This window comes from Cnephaeus nilssonii (assembly GCF_951640355.1).
Source record: "Cnephaeus nilssonii genome assembly, chromosome: 3".
NCBI lineage: Eukaryota > Metazoa > Chordata > Mammalia > Chiroptera > Vespertilionidae > Cnephaeus > Cnephaeus nilssonii.
This window is the reverse complement of record NC_137074.1, coordinates 109,265,946-109,285,885: the sequence shown is the minus strand read 5'-3', so window position 1 is coordinate 109,285,885 and position 19,940 is coordinate 109,265,946. Positions and strand designations below refer to the sequence as shown.

At 40.0% G+C, this 19,940-nt stretch overlaps 1 protein-coding gene across 1 annotated transcript in view; it reads right to left on the bottom strand.

Moving 5' to 3' along the window:
- PLSCR4 (phospholipid scramblase 4) overlaps positions 1 to 19,940 on the bottom strand; it is a 54,483-nt gene that overhangs the window by 5,483 nt on the left and 29,060 nt on the right. Inside the window, exons 4-6 of the mRNA XM_079766426.1 lie at positions 9,877 to 10,112; positions 5,632 to 5,674; positions 4,500 to 4,726 (exon numbers count right to left, since the gene is read on the bottom strand). Coding sequence (XP_079622552.1) covers positions 4,500 to 4,726; positions 5,632 to 5,674; positions 9,877 to 10,112 — 506 coding nt within the window. The remainder of the gene's footprint in view (positions 1 to 4,499; positions 4,727 to 5,631; positions 5,675 to 9,876; positions 10,113 to 19,940) is intronic.

Here is a 19,940-nt window from a genome sequence, read left to right as displayed (position 1 = left end):
AGGCCTGGTGCATGGCTGGGGGCCAGCTGGTTTGCCCTGAAGGATGTCCCAGATCAGGGTGGGGGTTCCCTTGGGGCATGGGGCGGCCTGGGCAAGGGGCCTGTGGTGGTTTGCAGGCCAGCCACGCCCCCTGGAGACCCAAGAGGAGGCCCTGGTATCTGGAATTTATTTACCTTCTACAATTGAAACTTTGTAGCCTGGAGTGGAGCCAAGCCTTCTGCTTGCTCCGTGGCAGCAGGCATTTCTGTTGGGGTTTATGTATCTTCTATAATTGAAACTTTGTAGCCTTAAGCAGAGGCCTGGGCTGGCCAGGGTGCGCGGAAAGCTTGGCTTCCTCCATCACCCGGGGGCAACCCTAGCCTCCTGCTCTTTCCAGCTCCGTGGCTGCCGCCATTTCTCTTTGGATTTGTTTACCTTCTATAATTGAAACTTTGTAGCCTTGAGTAAGAGGCCTAGGCTGGCAAGGGCAGGCGGAAAGCTTGGCTTCCTCCATTGCTTGGGAAACCCAAGCCTCCCTCCTGCTCTCTGTGGCTGTAGCCATCTTGGTTGGGTTTATTTGCATACTCGCTCCTGATTGGCTTGTGGGCGTGGCTTAATTTGCATATTACTCTTTTATTAGATAGGATAAATACACATACACAAAACCCAGATGTATCCTTAATCCATTTGAGGACTGGGGAATTGTTACTCCGAAACTGTCTTCCACTTTACCTGGCTATTTCTCAGGCTTGTATTTCAATGAAGAGCCTTGAGAAATGGGGTCATGGTTCCCTCTGAGACAAAGTTACTAATTGTGTAATGGCCAGTTCTCCAAGCTCGGTGTCCTCAGCTGTACACGTAGCGTCTCTCTGGGCTGCTCCGAGTCAACCCCAAAGACTCGGGGACAAGGGGACCTGCATAAACATGCTAACGCTCATGCTGCTTTCTGTGCTTTGACAAAGACCATGTGTTTTATCCAGGTGTCTTACATCTCATGGCAAAATACACAGAAACAGTAACAAACCGACTTCTTAGATTTACATGTCAGACATAACAACTATAGAAGAAAACAAACCAGAAAAGAAGCATTCTGAACACTGTATGTTGGGAAAGCAAAAGACTGTGTTATGGGTATCTAAAACCATTTTAAAAAGAGTTTTAAATGTCTAATACCATCTTTCAGCTAATTATCTTTACAGTATTCCTTTGGGAAGAACTAAGATATCCATATTTAATAATATCAAGATTCACAAAATTAAATTATCTGTTAAAAGACCAAAGGAAAAGTTCTGATGATTTTCCTGGTGTTATATATACTTTCCTAAAACTTTTGTGTCCCCTGCATCTCATCATAGGGCAAGACTACACACCTTCATGAATTGTCAAATTAAGATATTATTGTTCATATATATAAAATCACACACATATACAAACATATAAATTTGATAGCTTCCTGAGAGCGAGCTCTCATATAAGTTTAGTCTTGAGATAAAAAAAAAATTGTATACAAATAAATTAGTTTCATAAGAATCCATATCATTCAACCATAAAAAGGAATGAACTATTAATACATGTCACAACTTGTATGAACCTCAAGGTAAATTATGTTGAAAAAAGCCAGTCCTAAAAGGTTCCATAGTGTATGAATCTATTTCTATGATATTCTTGAAATGACAGTGTTAGAGAGTGGGAATTTTTGAGCATGCTTCCTCCTAGTCGACTTGGCCATAAATCCCAGCTGCAACTCACAAAATAGCCCATGAGAACAGGATGCCAGTAAGCCTTACAGGATAGATCATTGTCAGTTTTCTTGAGAACAGGATGTCAGTAAGCCTTACAAGATAGATCACTGTCAACTTTCCTAAGAACGGGATGCAGTTACTTACTCCACCAGGTGCCAGGACCCTGTAAATAACATGCTGACATTATTTAAGAAAAACTGCTTTGTTTTAAATTGTTTGCTCTGCAAAACAGGATGTAGTGAATGTGTTTAAAAACTGTCCTTCACAAAGGGTCGGGGCTGCTCTCTGGACTCGCTGTGTGGAGAGAGAGCAGACACCGGCGGGCTATTAAAGGCTCCCTAAATTCTAATTTGGTCTGAACTCCAGTGGTCGTTTACTCACGTTTGCTCCACAACAACAGTTATATAGATGGAGAACAGATTAGTGGTTGCTAGGGTTAGGGATGAAGAGAAGAGAGGGAGGTAGGTGTGGTTATAAAGAGTTTTTTATGGTAATAAAACTTTCGTATTTGAATTGTGGTGGTGGATACAGGAATCTACATAGCTGATAAAACACACACACACGCACATGTCAAACTGGAGAAATCAGAAAAAAATCTAGATAATGCTGTGGGACAAAAATTCCATACACTGGACTAAGGCCGTAATACTGATTGTTTTACTCTATCCTGGGTAACTATTCTCTTGAAAGGCTGCCCCTATAGGTTTGATTTACAAAGCCCAACTCATAAATACATGCACAGAAAAACAACAACAATGCTTACTAAACAAAAGCATCAAGGATAAGAGGTGGAAATTCAACTCAAATATAAGGACACACACAAATAAACATGACAAATGATAAAAAGTAAGATATCTGACAACAATATCTAATATCCATTGAGCACTATAATAATTGTTAGGCACTGTGCTAAGAAAATGATGTTTACTTACTACTTAATCCACAAAACAATCATCCCATGAGATAGGTGCTATTTTTTAAAATATATTTTATTGATTTTTTTACAGAGAGGAAGGAAGAGGGAGAGGGATAGAGAGTTAGAAACATCGATGAGAGAGAAATATCGATTCAGCTGCCTCCTGCACACTCCCTACTGGGGATGTGCCTGCAACCAAGGTACATGCCCTTGACTGGAATCGAACCTGGGACCCTTCAGTCTGCAGGCTGACGCTCTATCCACTGAGCCAAACTGGTGAGGACAAGAGATTGGTGCTATTAATATCTCCATTTTAAAGGTGAATAAATCAAAGCACAGAAAGGGTTGTATGTCAATTACTATAGTAAATGCTGTACTTATCATTTAAATACCCCAGTAATCGAGGGGCTATTGTTCTGCCCAGTGTACAACACTGAGGCTCAAAGACGTTAAATTGTCCAAATTTAAGTAGGTGGCATATCTAAAATTCAAATTCTCTTGGCCCTCTCTCTAAAACTGCTTTTATTTCCCTGTAGCAAACAACTTTCCTAAACTAAATAGGTTGTAGAACAGTAACCAAACTAACTCAGAACATCTGCTTTTCAGTTCCAGCACCACTGTCCACCATGTACAACACCATTAGCAGGCACATCAGCAGGTGCAGGTTGTGATGGGTAGAGTAAAAGTATCTAAAGGTGCTTCCAATTCTAAAAGTACTAGAGGCCCGGTGCACAAATTCACGCACGGGTGGGGTCCCTTGGCCTGGCCGGCGTTCGAGGTCTATTGGGGGGGGGGGGGGCTGGCCAGCTGTGGGGAGGGACCACAGGAGGTTGGCCAGCTGGAGGGACTGTGGGAAGTTGGCCAGCCAGCTGGAGGGCTGGGAGGGGGGCCACAGGAGGTTGGCCAGCTGGCCTGGGGAAGGAGCTGTGGGAGGTTGGCCGGCCTGGGGGAGGGGCCATGGGCGGTTGGCTGTGGGAATGCACTGACCACCAGGGAGCAGCTCCTGCATTGAGCGTCTGTCCCCTGGTGGTCAGTGCATGCCATAGCGACTGGTTGACTGGTCATTCTGGTCATTTGGTTGTAATGCTTGCTTATATTTACTAGTAGCCCTGCACACGAATCCGTGCTCCAGTAGCTCGCCAGTAGCTCGCTGGCACCCTCCAGTAGCTCTCTGCCCGCTGCCCCACCCTCCTGTAGCTCCCACGCTCCCTCTCACAGCTTGCTGCCCTGCCCCCTCCTGTAGCTCTCCACCGTTCGCTTTTAACTAGTAGCTCGCTGCTGCCCTCCTGCAGCTCTCCGCCCGCTGCCCCGCCCTCCTGTAGCTCCCTCCGCCACCCCACCACCCCGCTACCTTATAGCTTGCTGCGCTGCTCCCTCCTGTAGTTCTCTGCCGCCCACTTGTAGCTCGCTGCCCCACCCTCCTGCCGTTCCGTGATCTGGTTGTTATACAGTCAGTTGTTACGCTTCATGGCGTAACGACCATTTGCATATTACATCTTTATTATATAGGACTAGTAGATATGTTTTCATTTAGCATACCTTATCTGGAAACATTTAGGTAAATGTGTGACTCCTGTTTTAGGTGATAGGTAAACTAATTCAGTAGACACAACTCATAGAATGAATAATTTTTCTTGACCCACCCATTAGCATTAAAGAGCATAAACCCACAGAAAAAGTCCTTTGTTATTTGCCTGAGGTGAGACAATGTGGCTTCCTTCCTTCTCACTGTACTGCTACATTCTGACGGGCAGGGCCGGTGGAAAACCACCCCGCACCCCGGGGCAGTTTTGGAAAGAGCACAGCCAGGTGTGAACAGGTGGATCAGAAAGAAACAATGGACTGGACTTCCATTCTCTAACCTCTTGCCTGGTGGACGGACAACACAAGCAACAGCAGGTGCATCGGAAGGGTCTCTGCACTGTCATGACTGCTCGGCCCACAGCGTCCGTGACCCGGAGGACAAAGGGCCTCAGTGTCCGGTAAGCATTCCTGGTGAAGTCGTCTGTGTCTTCAGTTACAATGTACACCATCTGCTCCAGGTTGTTCTTAACATCATATTTATTATTCATTTCAAAACGTGTTATCACTGAAAAATAAAATGAGGAAACTGTCTTACATTAGAAATAGTTAAAGCGGGTCTCAACAAGGGGAATAAGAGATATAAACCTCCAATTATTAAAAACAAAAAAAGTTATAGGGATGTAACATACAGTATAGGAAATAGTCAATAATACCCTAATAACTTTGTATGGTGACAGAAGATAACTAGATTTATTCTGGTGATCACATTATAAGAAATATAAATGTTGAATCACTATGTTGTTCAACTGAAACTAATATAATATTACATGTCAACTATACTTTAATAAAATATAAGTCCTTTTAGGGGCTTAAAGCAGAATAGCTTTGATAAAATTTCAGGTAAAATATGTATAATTGATTAGAATGTTACAATAATTTATATACCTTATAAGTATTTAAGTAATTTTAAAAAATTGAAACATTTATTTTAAGAAGTTCAGTGTAAAATGATTTTTAAACCTTTTCCACATGAGCAAAGATTGAAACAATATTCCTAGAGTACTTGAATTCAGAAAATAATTAACAACCATATAAGTGAATAAGACACTGGGTTAGAACTTAGCAGATTTGCAGCTCTGACACTGACTAGCTAACTATGATGCCACTGACTAATTTAGATTCTGGCTCCTTTTTCTCATCCATGAGAAGTTAACATGGAAAAGCTGGGATGGGTAAAGGTAGGGCAGTTGTCCAGATAAAATGTAAATCTTTGCAAAGTCTAAAACTTACATATGACCTATAAATATATAAAATTATCCAATACTTTCATTACTTTCCTGAGAAGATGATATCCTTTTATCCTTGAGTCACTAAAAAGTGGTCAATATAAATAAGGAAATAGACATTGGATAATGGGCATTTCCACCTGGTTCAAATACTGCCAATCACTACTGAATTAATTATACATACTTTCCAGAGGTTCAAAATGCTGAAGAACATGTATGTTGTCCAACTGTTGGGATAAAAAAAGCAATTAGGAGAGCTAGAAGTAACAGAATTAAATCAAATCAGCATTAGAAATTAAACTGATGAGATAGGTATTAAAATAGATCAATTGATACCAAAATATATTTTTGAAATAGAATGGAATAAAAAACATTTTGATCAAGTGGAATCAGCTTATGTACACTTAACCAGGTGGTTACTAGAGCTATGGAGATAGGAAAAACACTTTTCTCCAGTTCTACTGTAAAAGACTGGTACACTTGTCTAAAATATCAGAAAACCACCTGCCACCACAGTAACAGCATTAGAAGCAGCTGAGCTGATACAGGTTGTCCCTAGCTCGGTTCCTACTCAGTGGTCTCTCTAGCATACCACTCAGACTAGAGGTGTGCAGGAACTTCAGGATCTTTGGACAAGGACGAGCCATAGAGAAAGACATTTTCTCAGTGGCTTAGGAAGAGTGAATCAGCCAGGGTGGATTCCGCTCCACACAGGAGTGTCCAATTTTATAACATTTCCCAGGTACTTCTGAGAGATTAACATACTGATTTCCACTTACTTGAGCTATTAAACGCTAAGACCTTCCCTAGGTGCACACTTTAATTCTGGGAGGGTCTGAGAGGACAGGAAGCATGTGAATGGACAGGATGAGGGCAAAGAAGAAGAAACTTTCTGGGATGGGATCTCTTCAAAAGGGAGGTTGGGAATGCAATTAAATAAATGTCTAATTTCATTTAGGAATCACTCTAAAGAGAGACAGTTAAATGGGCCCATTCTCAGTTATACTTGAGAACATGCTAGCAGAAGAGAAAAAACTCCTTGAGGACAGACTGTATCTATACAATTTTAGATGATATAGATCATTAGACCATTCCAAATCCCTGAGTCCAGAACACTGCCTGAAATGCTACATTTCACCAAATATTTGTTGAATACATTAACTAATGAAAAATATACAAATGTGATTAATAAAATTTAAGATTATAACTTGACATTAATGTTTTGTAGTGATTGTTTATAGGAGGGTATAGAGCAGTGGTTCCCAACCTTTTTTTAGCTATGCCCCACATAAGCATCTCTAAAATCCTGATGCACCCCCTGTGAAATATAATTCTTATTATTCAAAAAGTGAACTCCTATTCATGTGGAGGAAGCCTAAAAGGCCATTAACTTGGTTTAAACAAGCTTCCAAAGAACATGGCATCCATGAAAGAGAAAAATAAAAGAACAAAATGACAGCTGAAGTATTAAGGAAGAGATCACTAAGAAATTGTTAAAAAATTAATAATATGAAGTGATATGAAAAAATACCAAATAAAGTTTCAAAACATATGAGAACTGAAATGCATAAATGTCACAATATATATTTATATACTGTATATGAGTCCCCTAGAACCATACATGCAGAAAATTCACTGTTAATTCATTCTCAAATTGCCCCACTTAAAAATCAAATTGCTCCCCTGTGGGGCGTGTGCCCCACGTTGGGAACCACTGGCAGAGAGAGAACATAATCCTTCCTTCATTCAAAACGTTTCTTGCATGAAAACAAAATCAGGTGAGGGGTTTAAACATGTTTAAAAATATCAAAAGTGGCCACTAAGGCCGGTGATGGCCCCTTTAAAAATCTAGAAAGTTGCCCTAATGGTTTGGCTCAGTGGATAGAGCCTCGGCCTGCGGACTGAAAGGTCCCAGGTTCGATTCCGGTCAAGGGCATGTACCTTGGTTGCGGGCACATCGCCAGTAGGGGGTGTGCAGGAGGCAGCTGATCGACGTTTCTCTCTCATCCATGTTTCTAACTCTCTCCCTTCCTCTCTGTAAAAAAAAAACAAAAACACCTAGAAAGTTAAATTCTAGTATTAAGTAAAAATATTCACTGTATGATAAAAGCATCCACTGTTGAACAAAATTTTCTAAGGACATGACATCTATTAATGTGGAAGAAGTTTGCCCAATAAGGCTGTTAAGAAACAGCTCTCTAACAAACTGGTGGAGTCATGGGCTACGCCAATACTCTAGAAATAACATAATCCTGATACTTTAAATGCTACAATCTTGATAGTCCTGATAAAGATTCATGTGATCTGCATATAAGATGGCAGAAAGGGTAGGATAAATAAAATGATAAAGAAGATGATGGGACAAAAACAAATACAAAAAAAATAATAATAATAAAACAAACAAAACCAACCAAACCAAACAAACAAACAAGAAGATGAAGGACTCTATATCTTCTGCTCACATACAAGGTATTTTAACTAATAAATCCACACAGCTGTCATCTGTTGGGTGGGCTCTGTGTGCCAAAAATATTAGGCACATTACAAACCTATTCAAGGTTGTAGAGTAAGGGGGGAGCAGAGCTAGAATTAAAATCCAGGTTTGTCTGGCTCCAAACCTGTTTTGTTTCTTTTTACTCAAAATATTCCTGAAAGGAAAAACAGAATTCATGAAATATGTCAATGTAACGTTAGTCAGAGTAATAGAAGAAAAAGTGTTTTTTTTTATGTAAATTCTTTCTTGTTTAAAGTATTATATGAGTCTCCTTTCCCCCCCCATTGACCTCTCCCCGGCCACGCCCACCCCCCAGCACATGCCCTCACCCCCCTAGTGTCTGTGTCCATTGGTTATGCTCATATGCATGCATACAAGTCCTTTGGTTGATCTCTTACCCACTCACCCCCCGCCTTCCCTCATAGGTTGGACAGTCTGTTCGATGCTTCTATGTCTCTGGTTCTATTTTTGTTCATCAGTTTATGTGGTTCATTATATTCCACAAATGAGTGAGATCATGTGATATTTATCTTTCTCTGACTGGCTTATTTTGCTTAGCATAATGCTCTCCAGTTCCATCCAATTCTTGCAAATGGTAAGAATTCCTTCTTTTTTACAACAGCATAGTATTCCATTGTGTAGATGTACCACAGTTTTCTAATCCACTCGTCTGTTGATGGGCACTTAGGCTGGAGAAACTGTTTTGTTTTATTTTTATATATATTTAAGTGAACAATATTGAAGCTATACATTTTCAAAAGAGAAATGACTCCAGATCTCTGATTTCCAAGGACAATTTGAGTTAATTATCTTGTATTAAGACTTCCCAAAATTGAGTATCTTATACACATTTTATAAGCTTCTAAAATAATATAAAGGTAGTTTAATCTACCACTTTACCTGAATGACTGGCTTTGCATTTTATCATTATTTTGCCAAAACAACAATTTAATAAAAATTTTGGCTCATGTAAAATTCAAATTTTCCTGATCCAACTCTATTGACTTGCAAGAATCAATAATATTACATTGTAGCCATGGTTTCAATGCAGAAGATTATCAAGGTCTTTCTCATTATATAACATTGAAAAGAAAACATATCAACTTAAAGGAGTGTTTGGATGACTATATGGGAAGACAAGTATTGAATAGGCAATTTCCTTACTTGTAATGCATTTCAATACTTCCTTTTTCTGAAAGTAAAACATGACTCAGTTGTTTCTAAGGGACTTCCAAAACTAGCTTCATCTTATTTTCATTAAGCAATCCTTTTTAGTTTTTGACATGGGTTTTGAAACATAACATTTAGTACAGCAACCTTTCCTGATCTGGACATCCTGGTAGCTCCAGAATGTCTACATAAGTGGAAATTAGAGAGTCACTGTGCTATGAGAAGTGGTTCTTTGGAATCTGACCTGAAGCCATATCTTTGGGAGGTCCCCTATTTTTATTTACATTGCATGTTTTTTTGGCGGAAGAGGCATGGATGATGAAAGCTATGGGTGGTGAGAAAAGGTAATGGGCTAAGGCACTCAGTAACTCATTCACTGTCTACTGTTTTGTTCTTTTTTACCAGTATGTTGCTTTTCTTCATGTTAACTCTACTTCTTTGCAAATGACACCCCGATTAGGATCTTTGTTAGTTTTTCTTATATTCATATCCCTATATTTTAAACTGCCTTTGACAGGGCATCATGAATGTCTTAAAATTCAACATATATCCTTTAGAAAAACCATACTCATCCCACCAAAAACACACTTACACTCTCTGACCTCCTTCACATTTCTAAAATTAGTACCATCACTCTTAGTCTCACAAATTAGATATCTGTCATCACTAGCCTGTTACTTTACCCATTCAAATCTAGTCTTTTGTGTCTTATTGAATCCCCAGTCATACTTCATTAGAAAATATAAATTGGATTTGGTTAAGTACCTGGGTTAAGTATTCCAGACCAGGAGGGCAGTCTGGCGTAGGAGTTGGCCCTGGCATCCATATTATTGGAGCAGACTGATTTGGCACTGGATATTTGCCAGGCTGGTACTGGATAGGATGGGTACTACTAGTTGGCTGGCAGAACGGGAAGGCACTGGGCTGCTGTGGATTATAATATCCCACAGGCAAGCCTCTTGGGTAGCCTGCAGGCGGAAGAACAGGTGCTCCAGGGGGCCCTGTGTTAAAAAACAAAGGAAAGTATTACATACCATTAACACTGCAATATATTGGAAGTTAGCATGACTTTTTACATGAAGATGTTATGGATCACATAACATCCACTTAGAAATAACAAGATGCTCTAACTTCCGAGTATGTACTATTGTACCAACACTGTTCTAACGGTATTGCATATCAATGTATTTACTAGCAGTCCTCTTAAATTTTATGATATAGACGCCTGGTGCATGAAATTCATGCATTGGCAGTGGGGGTGGGGGGGAAGGGAGGGTGTCCTTCAGCCCAGCCTGCGCCCTCTCGCAGTCCAGAACCCTTGGCTCCTTAGACTCCCACCACCACCGCTGCACTCACCAGCTGTAAGCCTAGCTTCTGGCTGAGCATCTCTGTCCCTGTGGGAGCGCACTGACCACCAGGGGGCAGCTCTGCGTTCAGCGTCTGCCCCCTGGTGGTCAGTGCACATCATAGCAACAGGTCTTTCTGCTGTTCGGTCGAATTGCATATTAGGGTTTTATTATATAGGATTGTTCCTATTTCAGAGGTGTAGAAATAAGGCTGAAACATGAAGTAACATGTTAAACTCTCTATGCATTAGGTTTGTTCCTCCTTTGAAGAAATCATATACCTACTTCATTAGGCTGTAGTGGGATTACCACAAGACTAGCACATAATTAGCACTGTAAATTTCTGTTAAACCTCACAAAGATAGTAAGGTCTACTTTAAAGGAGTACTTGTAATGACTGCTAGCTAATTCCAGAAAGGCTTCACCACCCATTCCTATTAGCAGTCTTCTCCTTCCCCTCGTCCCCGCCTCAGTTCCTGGAAACAACTGTCTCTACAGACTTGCCTAATCTAGATATTTCATATAAATGAAATCATATATCTAGCCTTTGTGACTGGTTTCTTTCACTTAGTACCCATGTTGTAGCATTCTTTTTACCTTACTCTTTTTGATATTCAATTAATTTTGGATTTATTGTAATGCTCTTTTTTTCTTTATTGAGAAATAATTTACATATAGTAAAAGTCCTTTTTTGGTGTACAGTCGATGAATTTTCACAAACTTATGCAGTCAGGCAATTGCCTCCAAAATCAAGATACAGAATGTTTCCAGGACCCCAAAAGTTTCCTTCAAACCACTTTGTAGATCATCCCTTTTTAAAAGATTCTTTTTGTTTTACTTTTTATAGGCAACTAATATTTCACTGCATGGATATATCGCATTTTATATATCCATTAATCATTTGATGGACATTTGGATTGTTTCTACTTTCTGGCTATTATTTTAAGTAACACTGCAGTGAACATTGGTGTACAAGTACAGGTGTAGATATATACTAGTATATTACAGTTGGCGAATGGTAACTCCATGTTGAACTTTTTGAGGAATTGTCAAACTATTTTCGAAAGTGGCTTCACACTCCCATCAGAAGTGTACAAGGGTTCTAATTTCTCCACATCCTCACTAATACTTATTATATCTTATTTTAGTTATTTTACTGAATGTGAAGTGGTATCTATTGTGATTTTTTAAAAAATCTGTTTTTATTGATTTTAGAGAGAGAGGAAGATAGAGGGAGAGAGAAACATCAAGGAGAGAGGAACATCGATTGGTTGCCTCCTGCATGCCCTCTATTGGGGATTGAGCCTGCAACCTAGGCATGTGCCGACTGGGAATTGAATATAGGTGACCTTTTGGTGCACGGGTCAATGCTCAACCACTGAGCCATACCAGCCGGGCTCCTATTGTTATTTTCCTGATGACTAATGATGATGAGAACCATTATATGTACTTACTGGACATCTGTATATCTTCTTTCGAAAAATGTCTATTCAAATCCTTTCTTAGCCCACTTTAAAACTGAATTTCTTATTTTTTTGTTGTTGCATTGTAAGTACTGTTTACATATTTAGCATAAAAATCTCTTGCCTGATGATTTATAAGTATTTTCTCATTCTGTTAACTGCCTTTTCTCTTTAATAGTATTCTTTGACACACAAGTTTTTTATTTTTATGAAGTTCAATTTATTTTTCTTTGGTTGACTATGCTTTAGGTCTCATATATAAGAAATCACTGCTTAGTCATAGGTTATGAATACTTATACCTGTATTTTATACTAAAAGTTTTATACTTATCACACTCTTGCATGTATGTCTTTTATCCATTTTTAGTTTCTTTTTTTTTTATACCAGTATAGTGTGATATAGGGGTTCAAATTCATTCTTTTGTGTGTTGATATTCAGTTATCCCAGTACTATTTGTTGAAAAGAAATTTGTTGCAAGGAATTTTTTTGGCACCTTTGTCAAAAATCAGTTGGTCAGAGATTTTTGGATTTGTTTCTGGACTTTCAATTCTATCCTATTGGTCTACATGGCAATCATTATGCCAGTACTATATGGTCTTAACTTTGGTAGCTTTGTAGTAAGTTTGAAAATTGGGAGGTCAGTCTTCCAAATTTGTTTTTCCCCATCAAGGGTTATTCTGAGTGCTTTTTATTTCCATATGTACTTGAAGATTAGCTTGCCAATTTCTTTAAAAAAAAAAAAGCCTACTGGGAAATTGTTTAAGAATTGTGTTGAAACTGCAGATCAATTTGGGGAGAGTTGGGAGAGTTGCCATTTAATAATATTTACTTTTCAAATCTATATGGGATATCTTCCATTTGTCTTTTTAATTTCCTTCAACAATAGTTTTTTAAAAATATATTTTTATTGATTTCAGAGAGGGAGGAAAAGGGAGAGATAGAATCAATGATGAGAGAATCATTGATTGGCTGCCTCCTGCACAACCCCTACTGGGGATTGAACCTGCAACTTGGGCATAGGCCCTTGACCAGACTCGAACCCAGGACCCTTCAGTCTGCAGGCTGACGCTCTATCCAATGAGCCAAACCAGCAAGGGCCAATAGTTTATTTTCAGTGTACAAATCTCCTAAGTATTTTATTCCTTTTTAAATGTTATTATAGGTAGAATTATACTATTACTTTCTTTGGGCTTGTTCAAATTGCTAGCACATAGAAAAAAGCAGGGGATTTTTGTATATTGATCTTGTATCCTACTACATTGATGAACTTATTTATTAGTGCTATCTATGTGTGTTTGTGTGCATTTCTTAGGATTTTTTGTATACAAGATCATCTCATCTGCAAAAAGAGATAGTTTGCTTCTGTATTTCCAATCCAGATGACTTTTATTTCTTTTTCTTGTTTAATTACCCTGGCTAGAACCTGTAGTAAAATGTTGAAAAGAAGTGCCATGAGAAGACATCCTCTGTTCTTGATTGTAGGGGGAACATATTCTACTTTTTTAAGTACTAGAGGCCCGGTGCATGAAATTCGTGCATGGAGGGTGTGTGTGTGTGTCCCTCAGCCAAGCCTGCACCCTCTCCAATCTGGGACCCCTCGAGGGATGTCCGACTGCCTGTTTAGGCCTGATCCCGGTGGGTTTGGGCCTAAACGGGCAGTCGGACATCCCTCTCAAAATCCAGGATTGCTGGCTCCCAACTGCTCACCTGCCTGCCTGCCTGATTGCCCCTAAACATTTCTGCCTGCCAGCCTGATCACACCCTAACCACTCCCCTGCCATCCTGATTGATGCCTAACTGCTCCCGTGCTGGCTCGATTGCCCCTAACTGCCCTTCCCTGCAGGCCTGGTCCCCCCTCCCAACTTCCCTCCCCTGCAGGCCTGTTCACCCCCAACTGCCCTCCCCTGCCGGCCCGGTCATCCCAAATTGCCTTCCCCTGCTGGCCTGGTTGCCCCTAACTGCCCTCCCCTACCAGCCTGGTTGCCCCCAACTGCCCTCCCATGCAGGTCTGGTCGCCCCCAACTGCCTTCCCCTGCAGGCCTGGTCTCCCCCCAACTTCCCTCCCCTGCACGCCTGGTACCCCCAACTACCCTCCCCTGCACGCCTGGGTCCCCCACAACTGCCCTCCCCTGCAGGCCTGGGTCCCCCCCAACTGTCCTCCCCTGCAGGCCTAGTCCCCCCAAACTGCCCTCCCCTGCAGGCCTGGGTCCCCCCCTCCAACTGCCCTCCCTTGCAGGCCTGGTCCCCCCAAACTGCCCTCCCTTGCAAGCCTGGTTCCTCCCAACTGCCCTCCCCTGCTGGCCACCTTCTGGTGGCCATCTTGTGTCCACATGGGGGGAGCCATCTTGTGTGTTGGAGTGACAGTCAATTTGCTTATTACTCTTTTATTAGATAGGAAAATGTCAGCTATGGGATTTTTATAGATGCCTTTTCTCAGGTTCAGAAGGTTTCTTCTCATTCCTAGTTTGTTGAGTGTTTTTATTACGAAGGATGGTTCATTTGGTCAAATGCCTTTTCTGTATCTATTGATGTGATCATGTGGTTTTTGTCTTATATGATATATATATCAATTTTTAAAAAAAAATTAAATTTATTGGGGTAACAAAGGTCAATAACATAAGTTTTAGGTGTACAACTATATAATACATCATCTCTATATTCCACTGTATGCTCATTGCCCAAAGTCTAGTCTCCTTCAGTTACCATATATGTGACCCCCTTTACACTCTTCATCCTTCCCCCACCCTCTTTCCCCTCCTATAACCACCAAAATCTAGTCTGTGTCTATGAGTTTACTTGTTTTGTTTATTTGTTGCTTTTTGTTTTAGACGCCACATGAGTGAAATCATATGGTTCTTGTCCTTTGTTGTCTGCCTTATTTTTATTTATATCAATTAAATTTCATATGACAAACCAACCTTTCCTTCTTGGGAAAAACCCCACTTGGTCATGGTGTACAGCCCTTCTTATATGTTGCTGTATTTGGTTGGCTAGTATTTTGTTGAGCATTTTTGGATATTGGTCTGTAGTTTTCATTTCTTATGATGCCTTTGTTTGATTTTGCTAATAGGGTAATACCTGCCTCATAGCATGAGTAGGAAAGTATCCACTATTCTTATTTCTTTTTAAGAGTTTGCAAAAGTTTAGTATTCAAATCTTCATTGCACCAACAGATCACCAGTTCGATTCCTAGTCAGGACACATGCCTGGGTTGTGGGCATGATCCCCAGCAGGGGGTGTGCAGGAAGCAGATGTTGATGTTTCTCTCTCATTGATGTTTCTCTCTCTCTTTCCCTCTCTTTTCCTCTCCAAAATAACATAAAAACATATTTTTTTTAAAAAAAAGAAAATACATTAAAAATATCTTCATTGAGCGTTTAGTAGAATTCCCTAAGGAGGGCATCTGGGCCTTAGCTATATTTTGTCAGAAATTTTGAATTATTCAGTCTTTTTACCTGTTACATATGTCTATTCAGGTTTTCCATTTCCTCTTGAGTCCATTTCAGTGTTCGCAACTTTCTAGGAATTTATCTACTTCCCCTAGGTTTTCTAATTTGTTGGCAGACAATTATTCATAGTATTCCCTTATAGTACTTTTTAATTTCTGTCAAGTTGTTAGCAATGTTCCTATTTTCATTCCTGATTTTAATATTTATGTATTATTTTCTTGGTCAGTTTGGCTTAAGTTTTTTCAATGTTGTTGATCTCTTCAAAGAACCAATTTTTGGTTTTGTTGAGTTTGTCTATTGTTGTTGTTTTTTTTTCTCTATTTCATTGACTTCTGCTCAAATGTTTAAGATTTCCTCCTGCTTTCTTTGGATTTGGTTTATTTCTAAGGTGGAAAGTTGGATTACTTGAGATTTATTATATTTTGTAGATGTTTATAGCTATAAATTTCCTTCTAGGTACTGTTTTAGCTGAATCCCATAAACTTTGGTATATTGTGTTTTTGTTTTTTCATCTCAAAGTTTTTTCTAATTTCTCTTGCGATTTCTTTTTGTTCCTTTGATTATTTAGGATTGTGCTATTTAATTTCCTGATATTTGTGATTTCCCAAATTTCCTTCTATTGTTACTGATTTCTAATTTTATTTCATGTGGTAGAATATAGTTTGCATGATTTCAGTTGTTTTAAACTTACTGTGGCTTGTTTATGGCCTAACAGGAGGTGTAGCCTGCAGAAAGTCATATGTGCACTTGAGAAAAATGTGTATCTGCTATTGTTTGGTAGAGCATTGTATACATACATGTCTGTTTTATAGGGTTATTTGTGGCTTTTATTTCCTTTCTAATTGTGTACCTACTTGTTCTACCCATTACTTTTTATGAGGAATCACAGTTCCCAACTATTATTTATTGAATTGTCTAAAAATATCATATACAAATTTGTGTAATCAAATTATTTACTTATAAAAGTATATATTATCCAGAGAGGTTATGAGAAATGAAAAAAAAAATATGACAAATTATATGTAGAAAACTGGCATTTTATACTCCCCTTTGAGCTCTAAAATTGCCATTAAAGGTTCTGTTTCATTCTGCAGGAAAACAAAGCAAAACATGTTTAACTTTGTATAAGTAGAGTATCCCACACTTATTTAAAGAAAGAAGTTATAATTTAGAATTGAAGGACAGAAAAAGAGCTTTCCAGACAAGAAAAAATTTACAGAGTTCATGAATCACCACCAAATCAGTGTTACAAGAAATGTCAAAGGGTCTTCTTTAAGAATAAGAAAAAATAATAAAAAATATGAATAATAAAATGGCAATACCAAATGAAAATGGATTAAATGCTCCAATAAAAAGACACAAGGTAGCTGAGTAGATAACAAAACAAGACCCTTCCTTACATATGATGTCTACAAGAGGTTCACTTCAGATCGAAAGACACAGACTGAAAGTAAAGGGATGAAAAAAGAGATTTCATGAAAATGAAAAACAAAAACAAAAAATAAAAGCTCAAGTCCAATATTTATACCAGACAAAACAGACTTTAAAACAAAGGGTATATAATAAGAGAAAAAGAAGGGCCCAACAATTCCACTTCTGGGTATTTACTCAAAGAAATGCCGAACATGAATCAAAATGACACATGCATCCATCCACATGTTCACTGTGGCATTATTTACAGTAGCGAAGATATGGAAGCAACCTAAGTGTCTGTCAATAGATGAACAGATAGAGAAGTGGTGCATATATACAATGGACTATGACAGCCATAAAAAAAAAAGAATGAAATTTTGCCATCTGCACATCATGGATGAAGTAGAGTATTGTGCTGAGTGCAATAAGTCAGACAGAGGAAGACAAATGCCATATGGTTTCACTTATATGTGGAATCTAAAAAACAAAATAAACAAGGACAGAAACAGTCTCACAGACACAGAGAAGATTCTGACAGTTGCCAGAAGGTAGGAGGTTTGGGGGGATGGATTAACAAGGTGAAGGAATTAAAAAGTACAAATTGGTAGTTAAAGAATAGTCACGGGGATGTAAAGTACAGCATCGGGAATATCCTATATAATCCCATATAATAAAAGCCTAATATGATAAGTGTCTGGTCATCCATTCAACCAATCAGAGTGTAATATGCTAATGATATGCTAAGGCTTCTCAACTGCTCACTGACCAGCAGGGAGCAGAGAGTCGACCAGTTGACCAGTTGGTATGATGTGCACTGACCACCAGGGGGCAGACTCTCCAACTGGTAGGTTAGCTTGCTGCTGGTGTCTAGCCGATCACGACTGAGTGAGACAGGCTAGACATGCCCTGTAGCCCTTCTGCGGTCCCTCCCCAGCTGGCCAACCTCCTGCATCCCTACCCGGCCCTGATTGTGCACTGGTGGGGTCCCTCAGCCTAGCCTGTGCCCTCTCACAATCCGGACACCACGGGGAATGTTGGAGAGCCAGTTTCGGCCCGATGGCAGAACGACCAGTCACTGACGCGCGCTGACCACCAGGGGAGCGCCGCTCAGTCAGGAGCTGGGCTCACGGCTGGTGAGTGCAGTGGGGGGTGCTGGGAGCCTCTCCCACCTCCATGGCATTGCTAAAGATGTCTGACTAACAGCTTAGGCCAGCTCCCCTCGGGAGTTGGACATCCCCCGAGGGCTTCTGGACTGCAAAAGGGAGCAGGCTGGACTGGGGGACCCCCCTGAGTGCACGATTTTGTGCACCGGGCCTTTAGTAGTCAGTAATATTGTGATAACATGTATGGTGTCAGATGGGTACTTGATTCACTGGGATGACCACTTAGTAAGTTATATAATGTCTAATCACTGGGTTGTATACCTGAAACTAATATAATATTGTATGTCAACTATAATGGAAAAATAAAAATTATTTAAAGTAAGAAGAAAGATGAATGAGTTCTGAGCATGGTAACTATCTATACTAACAATAGCCTAAGTGGCGTCACTCCCTCACATTTTCAAAAGATGGCCGTCACAAGATGGCTGCGCGCACAGCACAGGTGGGGCCTGGCAGCAGCTTCGCACACTGAGGCCTGTGGGTCCCATGGCTCAGTGCGGCACGGAGGATGACGGTCCTGGCATCTCCGTTGCCTTGTGCAGAGGAGGCGGGTTGCAGCAGTGGAGGGCAGATGTGGGCAATCAGGCCGGCAGGGGAGGGAGGGCAGTTGGGGGCGATCAGACTGGCAGGGGAGGGCAGTTGGGCGATCAGGCCAGCAGTGGAGGGCAGTTGTGAGTGATCAGGCTGGCAGGGGAGCGGTTAGGAAGCGATTAGGCTGGCAGGCAGAAGTAGTTAGGGGCAATTGGCAGGCAGGCAGGCAAGTGGTTAGGAGCCAGCGGTCCTGGATTGTGAAAGAGATGTCCGGGCCTCTAGTAGTTAATAATACTGTTTTGTATACTGATATTTACTAAGGCAGTAGATCTAAAGTGTTCTTAGCATAAAAAAGTTAAAATGTAACTGTGAAAAAAAAAGTCTGTCCTACCAATATCAGTGTGAGAAATACTGCCTTGTAGGATTTGTGCTGTTAGTTATTTTGAATATTATCCTTTTTTGTTGCAAGAAATTATGTCATTTTCACTTTAAATAGACTACATAAAACTAAGGTTTCTTTATTAAGTATCATTTCAAACATACATGAAACAACATAATTTTGGAAAAGAATACATATCCGATACTATAATGCAAATGGAAATTTTGTAGTTGAATTAAGTCAAATATTTTAAGTATAGTATTTCAAGTTACTTAATGTGAATCACAGGGACTAATCTGTATTACCATAAGAAAGTAGATAATTCAGCCACTAAGGGGTGATCACAGAAAATTTGTTACTATTTCATAACAAAATTCATTAGTTGTATGCTCTGCATCATAATATATTTCAACTTATCTAGTCATTTAATTAGAAGGATGTCTCCTACACTCTTGTCAGTTTTTTGATATACTGAAGAATAAACACTTTCCTAGATGACCAGAATATGACTGATAATCAGTGTTTACATCTTAGAAATGGTGAAACGTCTGTTCTAGTGGAATCTCGATGCTAGGATAGCGACTGGTGAAAATAAGATTGCTTATGTAGAACAACAGTGAAATAAAATTACAGAGAAATGATGAACTACAGTAAGATTATAATTTCAGATTGTCAAAACCACAGATTTAGCAGGGAAAGCAGGGTCAGAGCCACATAATATGCATATACATGAGGTAAACAGAAAAAGAAAGCCCTGCTGTTTATAGAAAACACTGCAGGGGCAAAGGCTACCTGAGCTCTAAAGAACATACATCTAGGTCAAAACAACTTCTCTGCCATTATCCTGTGGACACCGAGGTTTCTTCTAACCTTTCATTAAAATGAATCTATATATATAAAAGTCCAGTGGTCGTTATGGCAGGACGACCAGAACAACTGGAACGATCAGAATGACTGGTTGCCATGATGCGCACTGACCACCAGGGAGCAGACGCTCAACACATGAGCTGCCCCCTGGTGGTCAGTGCACTCCCATAATGGGAGCGCCGCTCAGCCAGAAGCAGAGCTCTGGGCTGGCAAGTGC